We start from the raw sequence: 26,289 nt of genomic DNA on the forward strand, positions 1-26,289 counted from the left end.
ACAGCGGCTGCCCGGTGCTCCTGGAGGAGTTTATTGGTGCAGGGTGCTGCCTTTAAAGGAAGATTTCAGACATTGACTCTACTCCGCACAGACAATAATCCTTCCATGCTGTACAATATCTTACCTGAAATTCAATATCACCATGTGATGTTGGTTAATGGAGAAAGGGAAGTTAATCGTCAAGAATCGGAAGAGTGTAATTTGGTTTGATTTAAATCATGTGTATCTATCTGCAGTTGTTTTTAAAGATGTGTTTGCTTCACAGGCGATGAAACTTTCTCTGGTAAATGTGTGTTTGGAGGATGGGGGAAAAAAGCATGTCAAGCTAGCTGTGGACAAAGAATGAAATGTGAGGACGTGTGAAAATGTAGAATTGACATCGCCTTCCCCTCGCCCTACTCTTGTGATTACAGCTGCAGTTCACACAATATCCACAGGAGGGCCCCCTTTGAATCTTTCACAAGGTCTCTGGAGCAGTGTTGTGGTTTTGCTGCTGTGAAGGTTACTGAGTAAATACGAGGCGTTGTAACACATTGATCGAGTGTAATTTGATCAAACTTCTTGAGGACAGGGATGTCTCGCTGATTGAGATGAATTTAATAAAATCATTTCGACTACCGAGTAACATATTTAATTTTCTTGAATTAAATCATTATCTTGAGCATCTAAACACAGGGTTCTTTCATAACAATTTGGAACAGTTTATAAGTACATATCTCCATATTTATATCACGATTGGCTGTAACAGCATGCTATAGGTAATTTAGTCATTAATCCAGAGAAATAATAAAATATACATCTGGAAAAAAATGTCATAAAATGCATCGTTGGTGGATTTTCCCCATCAAAGTTGACAGAAGATCAACATTATTTGTATGTAAAGGGGAAAAAGATTAGCTTTCATCAGGGTCAAATATGCTTCAGCAAGAAACTGTTGCCAGCTGCAGTTTTCATAAAAACAACATGGATATGAGATTATATGAAACATGTGAGACGATCAACAAGGAAAAAACCACACGGTTGCAATAGCTAGTAAAGTTTATTTGTCTTTTTCAGAAAAGAAGTAAAACAATAATTACAACAAAGAATGAACCTCAAAGGGCAGTAAAAATATACCAAGTACAATAATAGTAGAAGAGGAAGAACTAAGAGGGACTTCCAGCAGCCGATCAAATATGGCACTTCTGGAGGCTGTTTCACAAAACAGGATTAATGAAGAAAGCTGGAGGATCCGAACCACATCGGCTCTCCAGCTAGATCAGTGACCCTGGACCGTGAGACAGGTCCCAGTTATCAGAAGACAGCACAACAGCCTGGCCGAATGCAAACAGCATCAGGGGGAGGAGGAGTGAAGAGCTTGGTCCTTTTATAAAAAAAAAAAGAAAAGATAAACTAATTAAGATTTTTCCTTCATATGATACAGCAACCACAAAATCAAAGTACAGCAGCTTTACTACAGACAAAAAGAAACAGCCAGTCACCTCTTAATCAATATGGCAAGTAAACGTCAAAGCTGCCACCCCATTAAAGAAAAAAGAAAAACTTCGATTGGTTTTACAACTTGTACAAACTATTTTGCCCAGCAGGGGGCAACGAAAAGCAACCGGAGCCAAAGTTACGCCACTACAATGAGGAGCCTTGACACTCGGTGGAGGAGAGTCGACTCATCCTCAATAAGGACACTGACTTCATAGATACAGACACTTCACTCCTAGGTCAAACAAAGCTTTAACTCAAGTCGCGCTAAATCATATCCTCTATCATTCGTCTCACATCATCAGCGATGCAACAGACTAAATGTAAGAAACCGACTCTGTGAGTCATTGACAACTTTTATTTACAATACCTACTATGTTGCTCTTTTAAACAGAGCAGAGCTTAATGTTACACGATTGGATGTCTTGCATTATCTTGAATAGCCCGTGGGAGATCACACATATCCCTGGATCTCGGTGTTCCTGACAGGAGAGCGACTGAGTCATCAGTGTGCATGATCTATAAGTTGCAGACCAGACGGGCCATTGACTGGTGTACAATAACATTTGTATGCTCAAAAGGCAAAGACAAAAGCTACAGCTACAGATAATTAGCTACAGTTTGTTATATTGAATTTTTTTTTTTAACAAAAGCGAGTGAGAAACTGTACACAATATTAACAACATCTTTATGGCAAGACCACTGAGGCCACTCCCTCTGACCTGCTCTCTTCCAAGTTACTATACGCTCTATTATAGGACTTTGGTCCGACGAACCCAACAAGACTGTAATGCAACACATTCCTTCTTCGTCAAATAAGGTGTCAAAGACTGGAAAGTGCAAAATGAGTGTAAGTTAGAAGGAATGGGCATGAACAGGGGAAATAGTTTAACTTAATTCCCTAAAACCAAAAAGTCAAGTTAGCCCTGTTACAATAAAGTCTGATGATGTTTGATATGATTTGATCTGATCGTGTCGTAGTTTGTGTGTGTGTGTGTGTGTGTGTGTGTGTGTGTGTGTGTGTGTGTGTGTGTGTGTGTGTGTGTGTGTGTGTGTGTGTGTGTGTGTGTGTAGCTGCATTAAATTTGAGATAGAAAACAGGCAAAGAAATGCAAAATAAAATAGTTTTTCTCTAGAGATGAAATATAGAAGAGATTTTGGTTTGCAAGTATGGAGGTGGTGATACAACTGTTGCATGCAGAGGCACTAAGAGTTGAAAGAGTTTGTTTAGGCCTACAGACTATTCTCTGGACATGCTTACTTTTCACTCAAAACCTGCTTTTTTTCTATGATACAAAAAGTTTGTACAGGGCTTCAAAAGTTAGCATTCACTTTTTTCATACTGCTGCATTGACAAATGTACTGTACCAATCCAGCCATTTACAGTATATACACACATATACTTGACTTTATATGTATATATGTTGTGATCATTCCATGCAGCATATAAAAAGCCTTTCCTGGAATTGTATCGTTGAATGGAAAGAGTTTTTTCCATCGAAGAAAGACTTTTCTGATGTTTCCCTGTGTGTGATTCTCCTTTACTGCCCAGCCCGAAAGATAGGTCACTGCAAATCACGTTCCCGTTCTTAATATCGCATTTTACGGCCACAGCCAGCGATGGCCCGGCAAAAGTATCAGCACTCCTGCTAATGCTATGCAGCTCAAGCACATACTCAAGTCAGCTTGATGCACGCTCCCCTTTTCTCAAATCAACCTTCGGGTTCTCATTCCCTCCACTCTGCACAAAGATCGGTCACTGCTTTGAAAACATCCCTCGAGATGGCCTTGTTCCTACATGTGACATTAAAGTAATTTTTTCTGATTTGATAAAAAGTGGATCACATTTATGTCACATGAGATTCCCAGCATTAACATCAGGCAACATTTGACTTCTATGTTTTGTTTATATATATATATATATATATATATATATATATATATTATGTATACTGACCTCTCAGTCAACTTAAGTAAGATATATGCAGTTATAAACTTGAACAAACTCGGTGTAAGTGTCATGCCAAAACCACGAGTGCATATGTAACAACAGCTCGACCTAAAATGTAATACGCGAGCGCTCCGAGGTTTCTGATGTGTAAACAATCTAAGGGTTAAGTAGGCGGGTATAGTACATACTATAGTTGTTTTAATGTAAGATCTGTGGAGGTATAAAATGTGGCTGTTTGGCAATAAGCAGGGAGAGAAAGGTTCAGTAATATCCCTGCCTTCGGAGAGGGAGTCAGGTGGAGTCAGGGAGACCTGAGTCGTAAACTCTATGATTGTACGGATCTTGCATCTGTCGTATATTCTTCAGTCTGAGATGGAAAAGGATGAATCTGATCCAGGCGGTTTCATGAGGGCACTTGGCTTTTGTTCTCCGTTTGTGTTAGTCTAGCATATTGGTCTACTGTGCTACTCCACGTTGTGTCACTGATTTTATTTCTAACTCGATAATATTTGTCATTCATTTGCACATTATGTCAAAACTCATAAACACCACTGGCTCTGTGGTGCCAAGGCAACTACTTGATAGTTCGATAGCTTGAAAGCAATCAGCTCGTCTGATTGAAGAAAACCTAACTGAGGAAACGATGAGAATCATTTATTCATATAACATAAGGACCTGCTGCTCAACTGAAGCAATTATAGATGCCCTCTGTTTTGATTCGACATCACCGGCGGTTGATGTAATAGCTGAGACGTGTAGAGCAAGAGGAAGTCGGCCACGTCAGCCTGAGCCTACAGCTGCCTGGACGGTGTCAGTGATACCGATGAAGACTTCTAGAGCGATGGCTGCACGTCCAGGGTAATGGACATTTGTTGGATATGGTTCGCAAACTTGGATGTCTGGGCACTGGGGTTTGGAGTTTAGGCTATTTTCATTGGGCTACTAAGACAAAGGGGTTTTAGGAATTAGTTAATCAAGGGGCATGACATCCCAAGCTCTCTCGACTATTTGTCCAGCTCCTCAAGATCAGAGTTGGAGGCGGGCGGTGTGGAGGACTCGAGGTCGTTTGAAACGGGTACTGGGCTCAAAGTAGATTCCTGAGGGACGTCACTCGGGACAGGGTCTGGAAGGGTCAGGGTTTCCGGAGCAGACTTTTTGCGCGGCCGGTCCCTGGAGACGGAGAGGGACTCGGGCGCATCAGTGCACATGGGCGTGGTGGGGGCGCTGGCAGGGCCGTTGAGGGCGCAGGAGGACAGGGATGTCTCGCTGATGGAGATGGACGGGGGAAACATTCCGATCTTCTGATTGGTGGCCTCCTGGATGGCGCGCTCAAACTCTCTCACCTCATCCATGGTCATGTCTGCATCGGAAAAAGATCGATTAAAAACAGTGAGAGCAGGAATCAGGAAAATTGGCTTTCACAATTAAAAAGGCTGGAGCTGAAGATTCCTGTCTGTGTCGTTATTACAGTCACGGGCATACACAGAAAGACACGTATCATGGTCAGTACATCAAACAGATTCAAAAACCGACAACACATACTATTGTGATGTTTCATTGGGTTATCTCCATGACAAAGTTACTCTTTCAGATCCTCTCAAGTAAAAATATGAGACAGAGGAGGGACAATGGCGTAAGGAAACGATGAAAAGAGACACATACACTTGCTTTGTCATGGATCTGTATGTCATCCAGTGAAGATGGGTTTGTTGTGGAACGCTCTTGCTGCTCAAGGCAAACTTTAATGTTGGTTTTCTCATGCATTTGACACTCGTAATCCCGCACGTCATCCAAAGTCATATCTGGAAGAAGGGGGGGGGGGGGGGGGGGCGTGGTTGAAACGAGGGTCGAAATGTCGGTTACTACTCTGCAATGGCACTCCAGTTGAGAGACAGGTTAGTGGAGGAGGAGGAGGATTAGACAGCAAAACGTGCATTCTGAGTTGCTATTTTTAGTGCACAAGCTTAAGTTCAAGCTTTCCAGGTGTAAGCTTCCCGTGACTCCGAGAGTTTACAGCGGGAGGAAAGGAGGGATGAGGTCAGAGTTGGAGAAAAATCACCCGAAGAAGATGGTTGGATCATTGGATGTGCAAGAGAGCAAGGTTTCACTCAATCCGGAGAATAAATCATGTCACAAGGCGAGAAGATTTAGGAAGTGCTACAAAAAGCACCCAGGTTGGAGGGTGTTGTGGTAAAAAAAGGGCTAGCGGTTACAGAGACGAGAGGAGAGGAAGATGTTTCATGACAAAGATAATGGGTTTGTTATCTTTGAGCCCTGCAGCTATGGGGAAAAACTCCACAGCGCATTGTGAGTTAATGCGTTGCAGCCCCTTGTGTATGCAAACAAAGCTGCCTTTTGTGCACACAGCCTCTCAGAGACACACACTGAGGCTTTCATGTTTCAATATTCTTTGCAGATGTACATTTTCCAATTATTCATGTAATAGCGAGGTTTGTACCGCACACAGGTCTGATTCAGACATCTTTCTTGCTTTTGTATTTAACTTCAATATGATTGAATATGCTGAATAGTGCAAAGACAACATGAATATCAGCCCTGTGTCTACTTTCAAATGATATGTATGAATTTCTCTATCATGAAACATGAAAGGTGAGAGTGTAACGAGTTGTGCGTATCGTGCCGGTTAAATTTGGAACAAACACTGGCCATGCCTAGAAACTAGAACAGAGTGTTGGTTAATAGTGGGTTAGTGCCGTCACCAAGAGCAGGATCCATGCTGCAGGACTTAGATGCAGGTGGAGTGATTTGGCATGCACAGTTGCACACTGATTGTTAACAGTAATCACACAACAGCAATTTAAATAATCAGTGAAGCTTAAACATTAAACAGTTACAGTCGTATAACAGAGGCAGAAGGGTTATACAAAACAGTTTTATGACCTACGAATGTGAGCATTTATGTAAGAAATAATTCCCAATAATAATGACAATAATACTTTTAAACAAGTGTCTATGGTTTGACTTGACTGAACTGAAAGATTAAAATCGGCTATTAGCTGTGAGTTACTGTGTAGATCTTACCAATCCACTCGTCCACCCAGGCAAACGCCTGTCTGTGTCCCAGCAGCAGCACATCACGAACCACCTGTAACACAAAGATGAACAGTTACTAAGTGTGTCCTCTTCTAGGCTTCTCGTTTTTGACTGTTGTCATGTCATCAATCCATCATCTTGGATTTGTCCTTTGAGGGGTTCAGGGGAAGCTGGAGCCAATCCCAGCTGGCATAGGGCGAGAGGCGGGGTTAACCCTGGACAGGTCGGCAGTGTATCTCAGGACCAACATACGAAGAACATTCACGGGTTAAATTAGAGTTTCCTATTAGCCTAACTCCAACCTACATGTCTTTGGCATGTGGTCAGAAGCAGTAGAGAGAAACCCACAGAAACACGGGCAGCACATGTATACTCCACACAGAAAGGGGTCGGTGCTAACCACCGCACCACCACGCTGCCCACTGTTATTTTGTATAAACTCACATGTGTAAACTGTTTGAAGAGAAATGAACTCAGCCACGCAAAGCAGGATAAAGGATAGTATGTCATTTTAAGATAATTCAGCTATGACTAGAAAATGAGATGCAGCGTTTCTCTCACCTTGTGCACAAACTGCTCCACTCGGGTCTGCAGACCCCACACCTCAAACTTGACAGTGACCAGTTTGTACGAGCACATGATGGGATCCTGGGTGTCCCTCCAGCCCTCCTGCAGCATCCCCCGAGACGTCTTCTCCGACTTGAAGTATCGCAAGTCCTGCAACATGGGAGCATGAAAACACACGGACACACACACAGACACACACGCTTTCAATATTACCATAATTAACCCAAACCTTCAATGTTCAATGTAGAAATCAATGTTTCTACACCCCAGTGGAGACAGACTTAAGGGACTGTCTAAAATTAGGTGCATGACTGAACGCCACTATTAAATACCATCGCAGTTATCCCTCTGGTCCTCGGAGAATCTCTATCCAAGCTCATTAGAGCCGAGGCAATCTGTTATCAAACAGCTATGCAGACAATTACCAGCTCCCTCACTTCACAGAGTCTTAGGTATCAATTGGCTTTCAGAATGCAGATGAACGCTGGATGAGATGGGAGAGGCATATTAAGCGAGCGCAGCTGCATCACTGAGGTTTTTCGAGTCCCCTGAAGTTTGTATAAGAGCGAGTGGTTGGGCTTCAACAGCAAATTCAACAGTTGATAACAATAATAATACAAGTGCATTATTATTACCGCCGCCTGGGGGGTTATACTTTCATTGCTGTTTCGTTCCTTCACAGGATTATGCAATATAATTCGAATGGTTTTATTGAAAATTGGTAGATGGGGGGGGGGGTATGGGCTGAGGAAGAACCTTTTAATTTTCGGAGTTGACTCGATTATGCGGGCACATCCAGGAATTTTCTTTTCATTGGCTTGCGTTAATTTTTCTGTTGATCTTTATTCAGTTACTGAACTGGAACAAATAGAGCAAGGGACCTTTGCACTATGTGTCACTATGTGAAAATTTCAGTTTTCAATAGTCTCTAGTGTCATTTACTCTATTACTTTTCACTGACAAATAAACAATATTAATGTTCTCATTATTGTCATATATCATACTATATCAAATTGGTTTTATGTCAGAGAATGGATATTTGACATCTGTTTAATCTGAGCAGTTTACAGAAAATATCTGTGTACACGGTCTCTGTCTTCATCCCTGGATAATTAATTAACAGCACAGACAGAAATGTGAAAGACGAAAGATCATGTCATTACAGAAAGTGGCATCACTCTGTTTCTTCAATCACATCGTGTCACGACGGCATTCACAGATTCAACAAATCCTGTTACTGACACCTCTCTGCTGCTGTTAGCTCCCTACGGATAAACAAGCATCTTTCTGCACACACACACACACACACACACACACACACACACACAAGCTCACCTCAGAGTCTTTATAGTAGCGCTCAGGGATCTCATCATAGGCGATGTCGACGGCGCACACCTCCCTCTCCTGCTCCTTCAGCTCGTTGTCGAAGATCTGAAGGCCAAACAGAGAGTCGGTTTGCCAGCGCACACATTAAACACACTCTCAGAGATACATCATCAGATGTAGTGAGGTAACGTACTTTAAGTTACTATTAGCGACTAATACTGTAATTATTTACACCAACATTAGGAGGCGCTCTTTGCCCATGTATTCAGTTGGTTACTGTGCCAAATGATATACAGTAGTGTAAAACCGTCGACTGCAATAAATCCAGTATCAGTGTATATACTTATATGCTTTGCATTTATTAATGAATCCATTAATAGTATGAAATCTATTTATAAGAATGTAAACACACACACTCACACCCTATCTCTCCAGGATGGCCCACTACAGTAGCTGTCATATTGATGAAGGGGAAATTGATGTGATGTGGAAGGTTAGAAGCCATGTGCTTCATTTAAAAGATTTATTTTCAATCCAACTAATGGCATGTTTATCAAACATGGTGATAAAAAAAAAAAAAAACTGAGATCTAAGGGGAAAAAGGCTTGTTAAGCAAAGTGTTTTTTATCATGTTTTCACCTTGTCCATTTGTTTGTTGGTTGATTTGTTTGGTTCTAAAAACTATTACACAAAAAGTTACTTAAAATATTAACATGAAACTTGGTGGAAGGAGATCCTATGACATTTTGGGGCATGAAATAAATAGATCTTTATTAGGTGCATTCCTGATCCAGACTTTCTTTCCAAAGCTTCTTTGTTTTTCCAAGGAATAATTTATTGATCCCCCAAATGATCTATGAGTGTGTGTAATATAGTGCTGATTTACTGAATTAAAGGGGACTTATGTGAGCGTAGCTTTGACGAGAGAGCAAATAGGAGGAGGTGGGATGTATCTGTTGTAGGCTGCTCTTTCTAGCTTTTCCAGGATTACCAACCCTGGCTTTAAGTTGAAGGGTTCAGCCGCCATCGGAAAGACCACTTTTTCTTTCTTGCCTCTCAAAATTCAAATTCCCCAGCAGGCAGGAGCTGGTCTCCAGCAGCTGACAGCTGATTGAGAGCAGTTGAAGTAATTATGTGACTCTACAGGGTCTCATTCTATTCTCTTCGAGTAGTTCACATAAACATCCTGACTAGAACGCAGCCTCCATTTTTATCATTTATCGCATTACCATTATGTGACTTCCCATCATTTTAGAGCTCTGCCACTCAACTGCACGTGAACTTTCCCTCTTTGCAGATAAACAATTTTTTTTTTTTTAAAAACACCCTTTTTTTCTTTTTCTTTCCCTCTGTCAGTACATTCTGTCTTTGTGGATGAACACTGCTGGCACAAACAGGGCGATATGTCAGCGCGCGTGAGAGCAGCCGAGCGACAGGAGACGGGGACTGGGATGGAGAGAGGCAGCGATGGATGGGAGAAATGGATGAGCTAAACATTGAAAAGGAGATGGGGGTAGGAGAAAAGGAGGGAGACATGGAAATGCACGCAGAGAGGAGGAGGACAAGAGAGGTCTGCATCACTTTTTAAATTTAGATGAGAGCAAAAATTAATTGGCCGGTTTCATTAATAACAGTCAAAATTGAAATAGGAGGAAATAAAAGGTGCAAAGCTATTTTGCATGCGTCAGAGCTGAGGAAACATTCTTTAATGATTTTTCCAATGATATTTATAGGCTTCCTAATGACGTTAACAGTGGCCGGCAGAGTGACAGAGTGGGAAAAAGATGTGATTAAAAAAAGAGACAAAAAGAAAACACGTCAATTCCACAGGTGGTCAGACCGGAGGGTGCACTTGAGCGACAACGTGACAGTTTTCTCGGGGCTAGGGTTATGCCAAGTTAACAAGAATATAAAGGAAAATAATAAAAATTGTGTGAAAGAGTAGAGAATAAGCCAAAAGGAGGAGAGGTAAATAGATACTCATCATCCTGCTTTAGTAGCTTTTTAGATTAGTAGAGCAACAAATGCCTCAGGACACGTTAAAGCTTAATATGTGTGTATGAGTGAGTATGCACTGGTGTGTGTGTGTGTGTGTGTGTGTGTGTGTGTGTGTGTGTGTGTGTGTGTGTGTGTGTGTGTGTGTGTGTGTGTGTTTCTGAGCAGTGTACATTCACTAGTGCAAATGTGTGATTGTTTTGCAGCGCAAATGCACATGACTGTCATGACATAACACATCTTTGCTGTTTCTGCACTACAGTTTCTTGTTCCCTAGGAGAAGAAATGTACAAATATATGTGCCTATGCATGTTATTAGCTCGTAGTTCCAGTCAGGGAATCAGTCAGGCTGTGACTAGTTAACTGACTCCCACACATATCTCTTAATTTAATGGAGCACTGCAGCCCGCCCCCTCTCCTTCTTGTGCAGAATTACATATATATGAAGCAAAACAGGCCAATTGAAAGCACAACATGTCACATAGCAGACATATGATGGAAAACAAGCCCTCTGCAAAGGCCACATGACTAACGTCCTCCAGGCCCATTTGGCAACTCAGACCCTCACATGCAACCCTGACATATCAATCCATCAGATTTTTTTTGTATAGCCTTAATTCACATAGTACAATTTGTCTAATGGGGCTTAACAACATGTGACATCCTCTGTTCTTAACCCTCAACAAGAGTGAGGAAAAACTGCCCCCCAAAAATGTAGAAACCTCAGAGAGAGCCACATGTGAGGGATCCCTCTCCCAGGACGGGCGAACGTGCAAAAGATGCCGCTAGTAAAATAACGGTGTCTAAATGTGTATGTGAGTGTTGTATATAACAAGCAGTCTTGTTGTAGTCATAGTCCGCGATCAGCTCAATGCTGATCTCAATGCCAGCTACACATGATCCTCGAGAGTCTGCCAAAAAGTGCTCCACTTGTTGGACAGCGAGCTCTGTTTGGGCAGTTGCTCTTTACTTGCTGTGTTTCCCTCTGTAGTTTACCCCCCTCTCCAGATTGCGCAGATCAAATGAAAGGCTGATGATGATGAAAAATGGCATAGTGGTGTGCAACAGACAAATTGCATGAAATACAGAGCGGGGGTGATCATGATGTTATTATTATTTTAATCTTATTTTGCTTCAGATCGTCAGGAAGTGAGCGGTTGTATATCGGTGGCTGTGGTCGGCTCTGGTGTCTCGTTGATGTCAGAGGAGTTTACGTTGACCCATTAAGTGCAGAGGGAGACAGAAATGGACGGCCTGTCAGTGTGCATCAGACGTGTTGTGACGGTTCAGACTGATGCTTCTTCAGTTTGACAGGACGAGGCGACAGATCAGAGACCTTGTTATTAAATTTCGAGAGCAGAAATCTCCTTCAGTGACCACGCTTCAGAGATGAAAACTGAAAGATGACACAATTGTGTCGCATAAGTGTGTGTTTGTATGCATTTGTTTGCGTTTCGCTGACAGTTGACAGTTTAAGGAGCCTGTGGATATTAGCAGAGATACATCTGCACACTCAGGGTGTTTTGTCACCGTGTGAGCATTATAGAAAGAAAAGATGGGGCGACATATAGGTCCCCTGGTAGAGCTGCCGCCTCACTGAGGCTTTGTCCCACCCGGCCCAGGTTCGATTCCGACCCCAGGCCATGTGCTGAATGTCTACCCCCACTGCCAAAAAATACTCAAAAATGGTGAAGGGAAAATGGAATGACAAACGTAAGGAAGGAAACAAGGAATGGAGTGGAAGATATGAATGTGTTTTCAGGAAAACACACACGTACACACACACACACAGTACTCACATTGTCGTTGCATCCTTTATTATCTTCATATTTTGTCTCTATGTGGATGGAGAACTTCGGCAGGAATGAGCACTGTGGATAAAGATGAGAAACAAAGAAGTTAAAGCGACCAGGCTGTGACAGCATATAAACCTCTATCTCTTTGTCAAACAGTGACAAATGCCGACGCTGGCTGAAAACAACTATTCTTGACATGAGTGTATCGACACTGATTCATACATGAACAAAAAAACGCTCCCACACATAAAAGGAGACAATATAAAGCATTCTTCTCTTTTCACAACATTGTCCTCGTTCACCACTTATCCTAAAGCGGCGTGACTCACATCTCACTGACATTTCTCACTCTGCTCAACAGAAGCCCTGTCTTAAAAAATGTGTCCGTTAGTTCTGCTAAATCTTCATGTGTTTGCAGGGGTTAATCTCATCTCACGTAGGCAGTTCTGCTCATTAGCAAAGACAACGTGTGTGTGTGTGTGTGTGGACTAGACAGAGTTATATTGATCATTACCGACATGGAATCCTGCAGCTACACTTCAAAGAAACAAACAGCGGCACACTGCATAAAGTCACTTTTGTAAACAGAATTCTAGCTTCTAAATGGATTCAGTGTATAATAAAAAGTAACACTATCATTAATATACCAAGATAAGTTTATTATCCTTATTAATATTATAGCTCTTTTACCTCAGCCAAGGAGGTCATGTTTTACCCCTGTGTGTTGGTTAGTGTATTACACAAGATTTGTTTGGGAAAGAAATTGTCTTAGATTTTGGAGCTGATCCTGATCCGGTTGGGAACCCTGGAGTTTTTTTTTTCTTTCTAATTGTAGCAGTTGTTTTTTTTACATTTTCCCAGAGAATAATTCATGAATCTGGATTCTTGAGGTCCTTTAATTTTGAGGTTCTTTAGAGTTATATTTGCAATGCCCATATGTAATGTGAAAGGGTCCGCTCGTAGTGACAATACCACAGAGAGCTAGCTCAAAGTGAATTTTCAAAGAAGCACAAATGCAAAAGAGTGAGATAGTGTACATGTAGAGGATACTTACAGTATATTCTACAGGCCGAGGCATAGTGTGACACAGGCATCCGGTTGGAGCAGAGAGAGAAGACAACAGAGACAAGGTTAGAATTAAAGGAAACAATGGGGCCACACTGTAAAACAAGCGTGTGAGACATACAGTATATGACAGTTTGCATAAAATCTCTGTGACTCTCACATCCTCCTCCTCCTCTGTGACTTTCTCCTGCGCTTTTTGCAATTTGCTCTCATCAAAAATAATAACTCTCTTTTATCTGTGTTCCTCTGCTGTAACACTTCTCCCTCAGATCAGCATCATTAGAGCATCACAGAAACATGCTATGGCCACCGCAGCTCTGATCACCCCACTCCTGATTCCAGTGGTCTGGAACGTTGGCGGTTCACAAAGAGAGGCTGACTCCAGTCCAGCCCCCACAGTGAGTCATTGTGCATCGTAAACATGTAATAAATACATGACGCCTTTAGCATGTTGCCATGTCAATAACATGCTTTCCCTGGTCGCACGGCCCTGGCAAACAGACACTGTGACAAACAGAAAGCTGCAGATGAAGGGGGATCAGTTTGTCATCATCGCGTTCGATCTGAGATCTATTTGAATATTGTGTGCTAGTGGTGAGAGCCCTTGTGAAGCTCTGGCTCCATCCACTCATTGAAAAACAAGTTTGTCTTCAGAGGTCCCTGACCTTTACATTTTTGCTTACAAGCTGATAAAACTTCCAAAGCTCCAATGTTTCTGTGTCATCATCCCTGAGTCCATTCTAGCATTAATTTGGCATTAACATGTCCTTCAGAGTATCTGAAAACTAAGCATCAGAGCTTCCTGCATTATGCAACACATGTTTGAAGTTGTAGAGGGACGTAGGTAGAAAAAAGACTTTCCTGGAGGCTAGTCTTTAATATATTAAAAAGGGAGTGGAGAGGAGCAACCTTGTGTAAAACAGGTCTTTTTCCTTTTCAATGCTCTTGTAGAACACGTTCTATGTTTTCACACTTCCCCAACTCCCTTCAACACCCAGTAAAAATAGCAAATGGCGAGTAAATTATGCTTTTTGCTAACAAGACAAATTTATGTCATGATAAAACTAATTGAGAAGCTGACCTTTAATTAAAAGAGCATTCTGCTTCATGTGACTGCAGCGCAAATTGACACAGGTCTGAGGCTCAATGTCTGCACCAGGGAAACATTCGAGTTACAGCGGCAAAAGCCTGATTCCCACTTCATGATTTTCAGTCTGACTTGCTAATCAGCTACTAGTTTTGCAAGTCGCCGACAAAAGATCCCGATTGGTGCTCGGTCGGCAGTCGCCAATTGTTTACTGTCAACTATAAAAATCTAGTTGAGTCAGCAACAACTCTAGCCAACTCCAACCAATCGGAGGGCAGGACAGGGAGGAGGTTACCATGCGTGTGAGGGACAGAGTAACACATTCAGTGCTGCTTTATATCAGGTCGGCTACGGGACGGAATAAAGAGGATGCAGTTAGCTTTCTGTCGGGCTCGGACAGGATCTGACAGAAAATGTCGCTCGAACGGGGATGTCCACTCTGAAGAGTGTCACCTCCTGCAGATGCTCTCCCAGGAGAAGTTCTCGCATGCGTTTTCGTGATTGGATGTAGTTTGGAGACCAGTCAGGGGGTTTCCCCTGAGCTGCTTTTAGAAGTGCACTGACATCCTGAGAATCAGCAGACATGCTATGGAGGGGCTGTATGTGTGAACACAAATCTCACGGGTGAGAGCCCCAGGACCTTCCTCAGAAAGTCCGGAGGAGCTTATGTGAGAACACAGCAGACCGTCCTCTGCATAATTCACAGTGAGCGTATGGGGGTGTTGATGCCGTTACATGGGACAGACGCACAAAGACAATATCTCATGATGAAAAAGCGGAGCCATATGTGTAGAGGACACCGTCGACAAAGTCAAGAGAGCTTCGGGTGATAAGGACTGTGTAGATGTGCTGTAAACCAAAACATGTGATCCCCACAGCAGAAATTAGACATCTGCTGCGCCACCCCTCAGCTGAGAGCTTCAGAGACTTCTGTGTTGCTGTGAATGTGAACACATGTGAGCGGAGAACCTCCTGCTGCATTGACATTATGTGAAATTCCGGACCCAATTCTCTGGACGTCCTCTGTGGTCCATGGCTGAAAACTGCAAGTTGTGTGATTTGAACTGCACAACAAAACTTGAAAGTTATGTAGCGTGAACTTGGCTTTACTGGATTTAACAATAATATGAGTGAGTGTGTATGAGTGTGGTACTGGCTAATACAGTATTGGTCAGACAGAAATCATAAAACTGCATCAGACAAATTTGGTTGACCTCCCGGGAAACACATTTACTCGGCGAGATTACCTGTTATGGTGTAAGGGTAGTAATTCCATGCTTTCTCCGTCACGTAGAAGATTTTTGGAACCACGGCTCGAGCCCAAGTGGGTAATTTACTGCAGAGACACATTGAGGAGGGGCAGAAACATTAGAGGAGAGACACTGTGAGGATTAAGTAGCGGAGCAGGGCTGGAGGGTGAAATTGCTTCCGTTATCGCAGCAATCATCAAAAACTTGTTCCATTTGTGAAAGGAAATCTGCTCGAGGAGAGAAACTGAGGGATGTTGTAAAAGGAACTATCTGCTCCGAAAAGCTTTAATTCAGGGAAGATGATACAGGGGCCCAATCACATAGGGTTTACTGCTGTGCATCCATTAAGGCTTTTTAAACCTTCCACAAACTGCAGACCAAAACCCAGCATCATGACACAAATCTTCTAATCATACATGTAGACTGTCTCAGTACTAAATTACATTTTTTAAGGACACCCTGGTCACGTACAGGACAGTCACTCCTGGAAGTTGAACCACAGACTATTCTGTTGGTCACTGAGCAGCCTCACTTGAGTGGTTGCAGGTTCATGCCTTTGCTCCAGGGCACTTCAGTGGCAGTAATGAGGGAGAGGCATGTGGTATTTTTTCACTTTCCCCATCCATTAGCTGCGTTTTGTTTTGTATTGATTTGACAGTGCCAGTAATATGAGGAAAACATATTTTCTGCATTTCCAATTTTAGTATTTCAAGACCTGTTTAAGACTATAATGAGTGAATTTTAAGACTTATATGTCAAACATACATAAATGAAGGAATACTGGAGTCAGACTTGTCCACATACATGAATATAAGGTGAAGTAGCTATACAAATACGATTTTATTCTTTGATTAATCGATCCTGTGGCTTTAATATGAAACTTCGATGTAAAGTTACAGCGAGTGGTGGGTTAGCTCAAGCTTAGCACTAAGACTGGAAACAGGGAGAGACCGCTAGCCTTGGTCCAAAGGTGACAAAAAAATCATACCTGTTCATAGAATTGAAGCTCACTTTGCACCCAGGTGACTAAGTGTGCCTATATGGATGCTTGACTTTCCCTGATGAAGACCTTTGAACTCTGGTTAGAGAGTAATTCAGGCTGCGCTGAAAAAGTGTTTATGAGTCAAACACTGACGTGCAGCAGCTTTAATGAAGCCTTCAGCTCAACTAGCTTTGATTGACATGGAATTTTTTTTTTAGAGAGGGACAAAAAATATGGCGCCCACTGCATCGTGACGGCTTTGAATAAAAACAGCCTTCGCCGCTCACATTGTGCGAATGTTGGCAGGCTGGCTCATTCTCTCTTTCTTGTTCCCCGTGTCTCTCTCCCAACAAAAGAGACTGCTACTCCCACACCTCCATCTGTTGATTTCCCTCCTTCTTTCAAAATATCTTTGCCAATAGCTGCTGTGATGGAGCCCATATCGCCAAGCCTGCACGCTCGGTGGGTGGCTGCTCTGAGTTTTCACGCCAAAGCCGACATTTGCACGTAGAAGAGAAAAAGAAAATACTTGTTTGGATGAACATATCTCCTTCACAACCTCCCCAAAGATAGTGAGAGTTAATTGGGCTGTTGAAGCTTTACAGAATGAGACCAGATTGAATTCCCTGCTGGTCAGTCAGAGCTAAATGTTTAGTTGTTGCAGAGACAACTATGGGAGGCCATTTGAATGGGAGCAAATTAGTTGTTAGTTATGATAAAGTACGACTTCATAATTTAACATAACATATAATCATATAACTCGATGTACCATGACAAATATTGGTTTGATTTCCTGAACTTCTGTGACGTGAAATCACTTAGAGTTTGCTTATTCTCTGGTCGTATCGCAGCAGATGTTTGCCTTTTTTCTGTTTCCTTTTATTTATGTGTTTTCAGGAGAGAGTACTTTTGATTTACAGCACAGACGGATGAAAAACAAGATCTCATTAGACTGACTAATTATGTGTTTATCATTGGTAACGTCAGATAGGAAAGCAGAGTAATCTATAATAAATTCCCTTTTCATGGTACAACTTATAACTTACTGTCAGTAAGTGTGTGCATGCGTGTGTGTGTGCGTGCGTCTGGCGTGAGCGAGAGAATCAAACATTTGATTTTATCTTAATAAAATGTCAGATACTCGGAAAAGGTCGGTGCTTTGGGTTTTTTTCCCATCTGAGCCGCAGATGTAAATGGACGTTAACGCTGAGCATTTGGATTCATTAAATTCTCTCCTGTTCTCTCTTCATCCATTTTCACTTTCTCTGAAGCTTCCTCCATGTTAAGACATATTGCAGCTGAAGTATCATGAAAAGGGATTGTTAAATAAATGAATTGGCCTGAAGTAACCTCCCTAAGATGTTTTCAGATTTCGTAAAAACAGGACTGTGTATAAAGATGGACGACATGCCAGCTCAAAAGCCAAAGCATCTCAATTGCCTCCTGGTGGTTTGCGTCCGGTGATCATTTCTAATTTGATGCTCAGAAAACGTGGACAAACGTCATGATTGACAGCTGAGTCGGACTCTGGATTGGTCAGGATGGCTCCATTACCCGATCGCTGCTGTGCAGACTCTGCTACAAATGACCTCATCCAGCGTTTGTATCCTGGATATTTTGGCTTCGTTTCTGGATTGGGGAGGAAGTGAAGATGCGTCGTCCACCTTCATATGAAGGCGATGGTTTTATCTACTTTTGAGTTGGTGTGCAGAGCCAGCCTGAGCCTCCTCCATTATAAAACAACTTAGCCTTTATGACCATTATTTCCTCAGCCCAAACAAATTTGAAGCAAGCATAAAAACTGCTTTTGTGAATTACAGCAACTTCTTAATAATATGCTCTTTCTTAGTAACTTTACCAATTTATTACACAGCAACAAGAATGAAAAATACCTGCATTGAAGCCCAACTAATCTCTGTCTGCTCTCTCTGCCCCTTTTCTTGTTCTCCTCTGCAGAGCAGAGCAGTGCTGACTCAACATAATTAGTTCCCCAGCATAGCAAATTGCTGACACAGGTATTTGTGCTCAAACAAATGGCTAACAGCACCCCCCCCACCACCACCACCACCCTTCTCTCTCTCTCTCTCTCTCTCTCTCTCTCTCTCTAGCTCTCGCTCCTTATTCTCTTCTTTTCTGTCCCACGTATTCTCCATCCTATTGTCGGAAAGAGATTTCTAACAAAACTGTGCGTGGAGGGGTCACACATGCATCTGCACGACAACATTCACACACTGGTGCACAAAGATGCATTAGTGAGCGACTCAAGGAAATATTGCAGTCGGTAGTGTGTGTGACAATATCTGTGTGTGTTTTATCAAATAACCGAATGTAATTTTAACCAATTAACAAAAATGAAACATATACACACTATATTCTGCACTATATGCACCCTGTCAGCGTGGCCGCATTTAGAGTTTCTGTGGGTCGTACTCTTCATAAACTGTTGAACCATAGAATCTAATGTTGTTTTTTCCACCTCCTCAGGCCCTCCTCTATTATTGGTACAAACAAAACACGTCCTTTGGGCCGGAGGAGTCTGCCTAAGAAAAACATTAGACTTCAATGTAAATACTACAGCCTTACTCAACTGGCAGCAGGGTGAAAAAGGATCTCGCACGCAATGAATTTGGTGTTGACATGAGCTAGACAATATATACAATCAGAGACGTCTTCCACCGACCTGTTGAGGTAGACTCGTTTCTCTGTGAACTGTCCTTGGCCGTGGGCGGGGTCCTCGTATGGCTCGTTCTGGACCACCTCCACCCCTTCACCTCGATCACTCTGCTCATGGCTGTGTTTGCTGATCATGTACAACTGCCCGATCCGGTACTGGAAGAGAAAACGTGGAGAGAGGAGAAGTTAACATACGACTTGGAAAACTTGCTGAGCTTAAAACAGTATTACATCGTGTGTCAGCTTGAGCTGTGGTTTCCAGTCGTGGGACTTCAAAGGAGCGTGGCAAGATGATTTCCAAAAATATACAAATTTACCAGAGACTTATTAGTGACAGACTTTTCTTAAGAAATAAGCACAAAACAAGCCGCTGCCTGGTCTCTGCCCTCGGCTATTCCTCAGACATTTGCTGCACCTCCCGATGTTGGAATCCTTTCAAATGAAATGTAGCCACACTTTCAAACGTTTAGGTTTTACGCAATTTTATTGTTGAGTTGACTCGAGATTGAGGTAGCTACTAGCTAAGTGCAGGTTAACGTGCTGCCAGAGTCATGTACACAGTTTGTTTTCATCATTTGTTAAATGAAATGTTAACTCAACACATGCTGTGAGGTTTAAGTTGCCTGTAAGCAGGGCGTTTCAGTACAGAGCTCAGACACTGAAATGAGGCACCTAAATCGACCTTGTGATTCGGTCTGCTCGGATCCGGCCTGTTAAGAAACGGCGCCAGATTTCATAAACCAACCCAAGTGACAGCAAGCACAAATCAAGTCACCATGGTAATCATGGTAATTAAAACTCGACTTATCATCAGAACCTTTACAATGGTTTACCGGAAACTTTTTCATCCCAACTCTTCTCCATCACTGTTAAGCCTGAGTTAAGACTTGAGAGCAGAGCCCCAGTAATGAAGGGGAGTGAATTCAACTGTGTTCCCCTGGATTCCCACACACTCTGCCTGACCTTTACCTTTCACTGCGCATAGCTGAGCTGTGAAACGCTGTCTGGGAACAAATGTAAAGTGCTCGCCCAAAAACAGCTCCCAGGGAGGCTGAAAACGGTGTCAAGACCTCACTGCTGTTGCAAATCTAAGGTGGGAACATGTGGTTTGTATTTTATAGATGTGTACTTAAATTAACACAACAATTATGTAAAGGCTCAGAAGTCATTAGACCAGGCGTAGGGGGAGGATGCAGGCAGCTACAACAGATCCTGTCATTTGGGGATTTGCACCTTAAGTGTACTTGCAGCTTCCAGAAAACTTTTAAATGTTAACACTTGCATAACAATGTTTGATGCTCCGTGAAACATCCAAAATGCAGAAACTAAAAAAGGTACAAAATGTTTATTTCGAGTTGAGTTAAGCTAAAAAATAAAGAGAGTATAATAAAAACACTTATCTGGTCTACTTATAGCATATGAATACTATACTTATTTCACAGTTTATGGGTCAAGTGTGCTGATGGTAAATGGTTTGAATTTATACATCATTGTTTTAGTCTCTAATCAATCACTCAAAGTGCTTTGCACAACACAAGTCACATTCATGCATTCACAAACCCATTTATGCAGCACTTCTATACCCTGCGCTTTTCCTATCATATCATTCACACACTGCAAGAGGAAGTTCAGGTTCAGTTTCTTGCGTAAGGACAGATTGGAGGTACCAGGGATCGGACCACTGACCTTCTGTTTAATAGATGACCCAGCTGCCCAAAATCCATTCACCAACATAACATCAAAAAATCATCTCTTGGATATAATCTCTGTTTCATACAAATCTTAGTTTAGTTGAGGTGTGGTGATAATCTTTGTTTTTAGTGTCCAAATCTACCTCAAGGACAAGAGTTTAATCTGAAAGAGGTTTTAACAAACTGTGGGAAAGGGGTGATGATTTAGATTGATTTGAGCAATTAAGTGTCCCCCTTTGCAACATGATTGATTTAATGAATCTAATGGAATTAAAAAAATTCAAAACAACAGTTAATCTTGGGTACACAAACCCGGGTCAAAAGGTAGCCACCTGGTGGTATATTTATGGTAAACAAAAGGGATGATTTCACCCAGATGTAGGTCTTGCATGTACGTAATGTATCCATCCGTCCAAGAGCTATCGTGTACCACCCATCATGTGAAGGTGAGAGGTAGGGTACATTCTGCTCGTTAGTCGGTCTGACACATATATCACAAATATCTCAGGATGAACAAGAGGTACCAAACACATAGAGGACGCCAATAAATATGTCAACTTGGAAAGACAATGAGATTTTACAGCTTTGGGCGTTAAGGGCAGTCTATGTGATTTCTGCAGTGGAATCTTTATGTCATGTCCAGCCTCCTGCATGCTCTACCCAGGCAACACCCCTCGCCATTTTCGGAGTTCATGTCTGAAAACGACTATCGAGACAAACCAACATCTACTTTGAGAGCTGTGACTTAACCTAACCTATATGTCTTTGCATGAGGAAACCAGGGGAGGAAACACACACACAGAGAAGCTGCAACAAATAGTAACCCGTCATCCATGCAGTGATCTTGTATTTAACAATCTATATGCAATTGCATCATGCAGAAAATACCACCGTTAACCCTTTAAACAGTTTTTCCATCCCTCATTTATGCATCATCAAATTTCGAGGTCCCACACCCAGCTACTGCAGCACCTTGGCTCTGTGTTCTCTGCAGTGCTGTGACAGCACACTGCATTGCTTTCAAAGGGCAGCAGCATTGTGACTCACTTTCTCTATATTAGTTCACCGCAAGACCCCAAGTCTCTAGACAATGGTACATAAAGGAGATTACAGTGTCAGAAAAGGACACACATAACAACAACAACAAAAAAAACACTTAACACAATATCCAAGTCTTAAGAGGTAGTCTGAACACAACATTCCCCGACATAGCAGCAGGTGCATGGTGTTTGGCCGACCTCTGCCACAGCAAGGAGGTGTTATATAAAAATATCCTTTCCTTTGCTTTTTGGACATTTTCTCCACTGTGCAGCATGTTTAGTTTATTACACAGTGAAGCAACAAAGAACTACATCACTAAAGAAACATCTAGTTGGATGGTTTAGTTAGTCAGTTTGTTGATTAATCAATTGAGTCCCATCATTTTTATAGCATTTAAATGCTGTTTAACTTCAACAAAAAACACTTGACGTCTGTAGCTTTTTGAATGTGAAGATTTGTTGCTTTTGTTTGGTTTCATATCGTGGTAAAGTGAATGTTTTTGATGGATGATGAGACAGAGAAGCAATTTCACAACATACTGTCACCTTGGGCTGAAATGGTGGGGCACGTATTTCACCACTTTCTTTTGTGTTTTCGACAAAACAACGGATGTAAACGATGAGATAAAATTAACAACAATCATGGCCAAAGATTTAATTGACCTCAATGAACTCTGAAATCCCCAATGTGTATCATGTCTGGGCGTTACGTATAGAGGTCATTAGCTTGGCTTAAGCAGGAACAGCTAGCTTGGCTCTCACCAGTTAAAAATACATGACTTCTAAGACCCACCATTTAATGCCTTATATCTTGTTCATAACAATGTACAGACAACAATTTGTGGTTTTATGGGGTGTAGGTGTAAAACTGCAGTAAAAACATGATGCATTTTATGAACTCCTGTTTTTGTGTAGACATGTTTCTAAGGCTAGAACCAGGCTAGCTGTTTTCTCTCGCCTCCAGTCTTTATGCTAAGCAAGGCCATGGCCCACCAGTGTTGGTTCCATACTCAACACAGAGACATGAGAGTGGTATCAATGTGCATATCCCCAAATGCTTCGAATTGTTACTCAATAACCCCTCCAGGTCCTCGGAAACCCGCAATGGAAATGCAAAATAGTGTGGCGCGGGTCTTTGTGGAGTGTTTGCCAATGAGAACAGTGTAGAAAACCCAACCATTGACCTGAAAGAGGCTCTGTTCAGACCTGGTACTAACATCTGTCTCGAGTGAGCTTATCAAAAGTGGACAACTTCAACTTGAAGTGTGAACGTGTCCAGGAAGGACTTGAAATCAAATCAGACCACCTATGCATGTGGTCTGAATGGCATTTTGCCAAATTTGTTTTAGCTGTGTAAACCCAAATGCATGCTGGGCCATTTTCAAGCACCGTCTTCTGAGCAGACATCACCTGACCCACTAGAGTTTCATAATAAACCAAAAGTATTTTTTTAACATTTCTCAGCATTTCACATCGATATATTTGAGGCCACCACCACAATATTAACAATGACTGCAACATATTGATTTTCATAGTAGAGCTGCACACAGCACATTGATTCGCTCGGTCACACTTGGCTGCTCTCTCCCTCTCTCTCTCCCTCTCACGTTGACACTGACATGAACACAAACACTCAGACAACGGGCCCATCTGTCATAGTTACACTGGCTAAAACCACATCATTCGGCCTTTGCAAAAGTTTATGTTAATTTGCATTTGAGGCGGTGAAGTGAGATCTGATCACAAGTGGTCACAGGAGACACATGTGGAGAAGTAAGCTGACAACTGACGTACTATCAGAGCGGTCCACTTATGACCAGATCACTCAAGACGAACTGGCCTATCAAGTGTTGTAGGGGAAACTGCAGAGTAAGGTGCAATTCTCAAAGGCTCATCCATCACTACAAGCTGGGGCCTTGTCATTACAAAATATACGGTAAAATTAGCCATAACCACTATGAGAGCCACTTGATTGAAACTTCCTCAACCAAACAGAGAAGCAGCATAGAAGAGAGCCTCTCAAAGTTCACTTAAAGTTCAGTGGGTGCACTTTCATTGCAGCGATCCGTGTTCCAAGATTATAAAATGCAAAAGGGTGATTTCCTGCACTCACAGCACTGAAATGAACCATACACTGTGTGAGGCTCTGAAGGAAATGAGAATGATTAATAATCTTCACGTGTTTTTATATTGCTATATGTATTTGTAGTAGAATGTTTATTAAATATAGTTGAGGTCCGGTTGTGTTTCAGTCGTCATGCAGCCACATGTTAATTCCAGAGACAGTTAAGAGTCCCTCGCAATAAATTAGTTACAGAGAATGTCAAAAAGATCCGTGGGGAAGACGTACATGCTATGAAATATGTACGGCTCCAAACATGGTGGCGCTGTGTCAAAAACGCTTATGTAATCGAGTGTTTCAAAATGCTCAATTGGGTTCATTTCTAAACACAGCAGGTATATAAAGATAAATAAGCGTAAGATATGAAATCCCCTTCATGGTAACAGCCAGAGCTAATTGCATAGCATGCTCTTTTTGCATCACCTTCTCTATATTCATTCTCTTCTCTCCTTAACCGCAGCCTGCTGCATGTCAAAGAAAGTTTACCTTTTCACTAGAAGTGGTGAAAGCAAAGGCAGCGTTTCTAAAAACAGCTCTCTGGGCTGTGGTGAGCCAGGTTAAGTGCTACTGTAAATAATGCAGGCACTCTCCTTCCTTCTACCACATGTCAGGCGCAAAATGACAGACGTGAGAAGTGTGGATTGAAAGACAGGCAGAGGGAGAAAGGGAAGACTAAGATGAACTTGGAGTTTTTCGAAGTCCTTTGTTTATTAGTGAGGACAAAGCTGCAGAAAATAACAGCAAGGTGTGGGTGTACAGAAGTTAATGCCTGGGACAAGGGGCTGCAGAGGCAGTAAAGTGTGATATTAGCCTAATTAATCCCCAGACTAGACAAGAGATGTCCTTTTTCCATTCACTTCATTCTCAGTGAGCTGTCCCGGTCATCAACTAGCTAATATACAAGGATGTGCATTAATGAAGTAGGCCTCTTGTGAGGGGCCGGGCTGATTATTAGAATTGTTTTAGGACCCCATGATGAATGCGCTTGACCATGAGCAGGTCATTACAGACCGTTCCATATTAGAGAAGGTTTTCACAACAACAAATAAAAGCTTGTACTGACTGGTTGGAATAGCTCTATTATTTTTCCCCATTGAAGCACAACAGGCAATCACTTCAGAGAACACGGCGGCGATGAAGTACGACTCACCCCGTCTCTCTTGTCTGGAATCTTCACAGCGTGATCGATCATTTAGCTCCATGACGCAGCCGCCACAAAGAGGCCAGTACTTGGCCCGTCTTTATTCGATTTGCCTGATGACAAGGCCCTCTGGTTTGTTGTTGCTCATCAATCAATCCCAGGTAAACTAAAGTGTGTTGGCATCATCACCGCTTATTGCAGGGCTTTGGTTAGGGTCGTTGAAACCTTAGTCCACAAACTAAAAGGGCTGCGTTCACACAGGTAAAATCACAACCTGTATTATATGAATTCTGTCCATTCATATAAAGTGGAGAGAAACTTATTTGAATTGAGAGTGTCTGGGGTTCACCCTCAGGAAAACACAACACCACACTCAATTAGTTGCATCCAACATCATTTAAATTGTTCACACTTCGATAATTTTACATTTACTCAATCCAAGTCATTGCCACCGGAATTGTTCCTGTGCCATTTGTCTCACCCATCCTGGGAGAAAGTGTTGGATTTACTGCATCCACAATTAAACCATGAAAACTAATTATTCAATTCGTTAACTGTACCACTACTAAACATTTCTAAATGCTTAAACAGGTCTAGACTAGCTGTCAGATGGCCAGGCACACTGCCGCACCGGATAAACACGGTATGAATAAACAACATAGCTGCATGCGTCACTCAATACAGCACGTGGTCTATCTGGACTCCCTCAGCATTTCTTGGGCAGTCGATAATGCTACAGCGGCATCATCAAGAAAGTGGAGTATGGAATGCGAGGGAGGAGAAGGTCAGAGGATAAAGGAGAAAAAAAGAGGAAGTGGAGGAAAGAAGGGATAAGGGAAAGAAATGAGCAGATAGAGAAGACTGGCCAGGAGGAAGATAGAAAAAAGGAATAGTCAAACGAGAGGAATAATGATTGACAGGTCTCTGTAGATAGTTGTGCAGAAAGGAAAATCAAAAGAGGTAGAGAGACAAACCACAACAGGCAACAAAGGATGGAGAACATAGAGGAACTTGTTCATTGAGAGATGATCTCCTTCCTCATTCTGATGCTCAACGAGATATGGAGGCTTTGA

At 42.2% G+C, this 26,289-nt stretch overlaps 1 protein-coding gene across 1 annotated transcript in view; it reads right to left on the reverse strand.

The window, feature by feature from the left end:
- Positions 1–1,020: 1,020 nt before the first annotated feature.
- The window catches only part of LOC133953575 (cytoplasmic phosphatidylinositol transfer protein 1-like), a 64,948-nt gene continuing 39,679 nt past the window's right edge, over positions 1,021–26,289 (reverse strand). The window contains exons 2-9 of the mRNA XM_062387540.1: positions 19,230–19,378; positions 15,565–15,653; positions 13,220–13,227; positions 12,169–12,240; positions 8,384–8,479; positions 7,043–7,198; positions 6,470–6,533; positions 1,021–4,787 (exon numbers count right to left, since the gene is read on the reverse strand). Coding sequence (XP_062243524.1) covers positions 4,432–4,787; positions 6,470–6,533; positions 7,043–7,198; positions 8,384–8,479; positions 12,169–12,240; positions 13,220–13,227; positions 15,565–15,653; positions 19,230–19,378 — 990 coding nt within the window. The 3' untranslated portion in view covers positions 1,021–4,431. The remainder of the gene's footprint in view (positions 4,788–6,469; positions 6,534–7,042; positions 7,199–8,383; positions 8,480–12,168; positions 12,241–13,219; positions 13,228–15,564; positions 15,654–19,229; positions 19,379–26,289) is intronic.

Source organism: Platichthys flesus, chromosome 5 (assembly GCF_949316205.1).
Source record: "Platichthys flesus chromosome 5, fPlaFle2.1, whole genome shotgun sequence".
Taxonomy (NCBI): Eukaryota; Metazoa; Chordata; class Actinopteri; order Pleuronectiformes; family Pleuronectidae; genus Platichthys; species Platichthys flesus.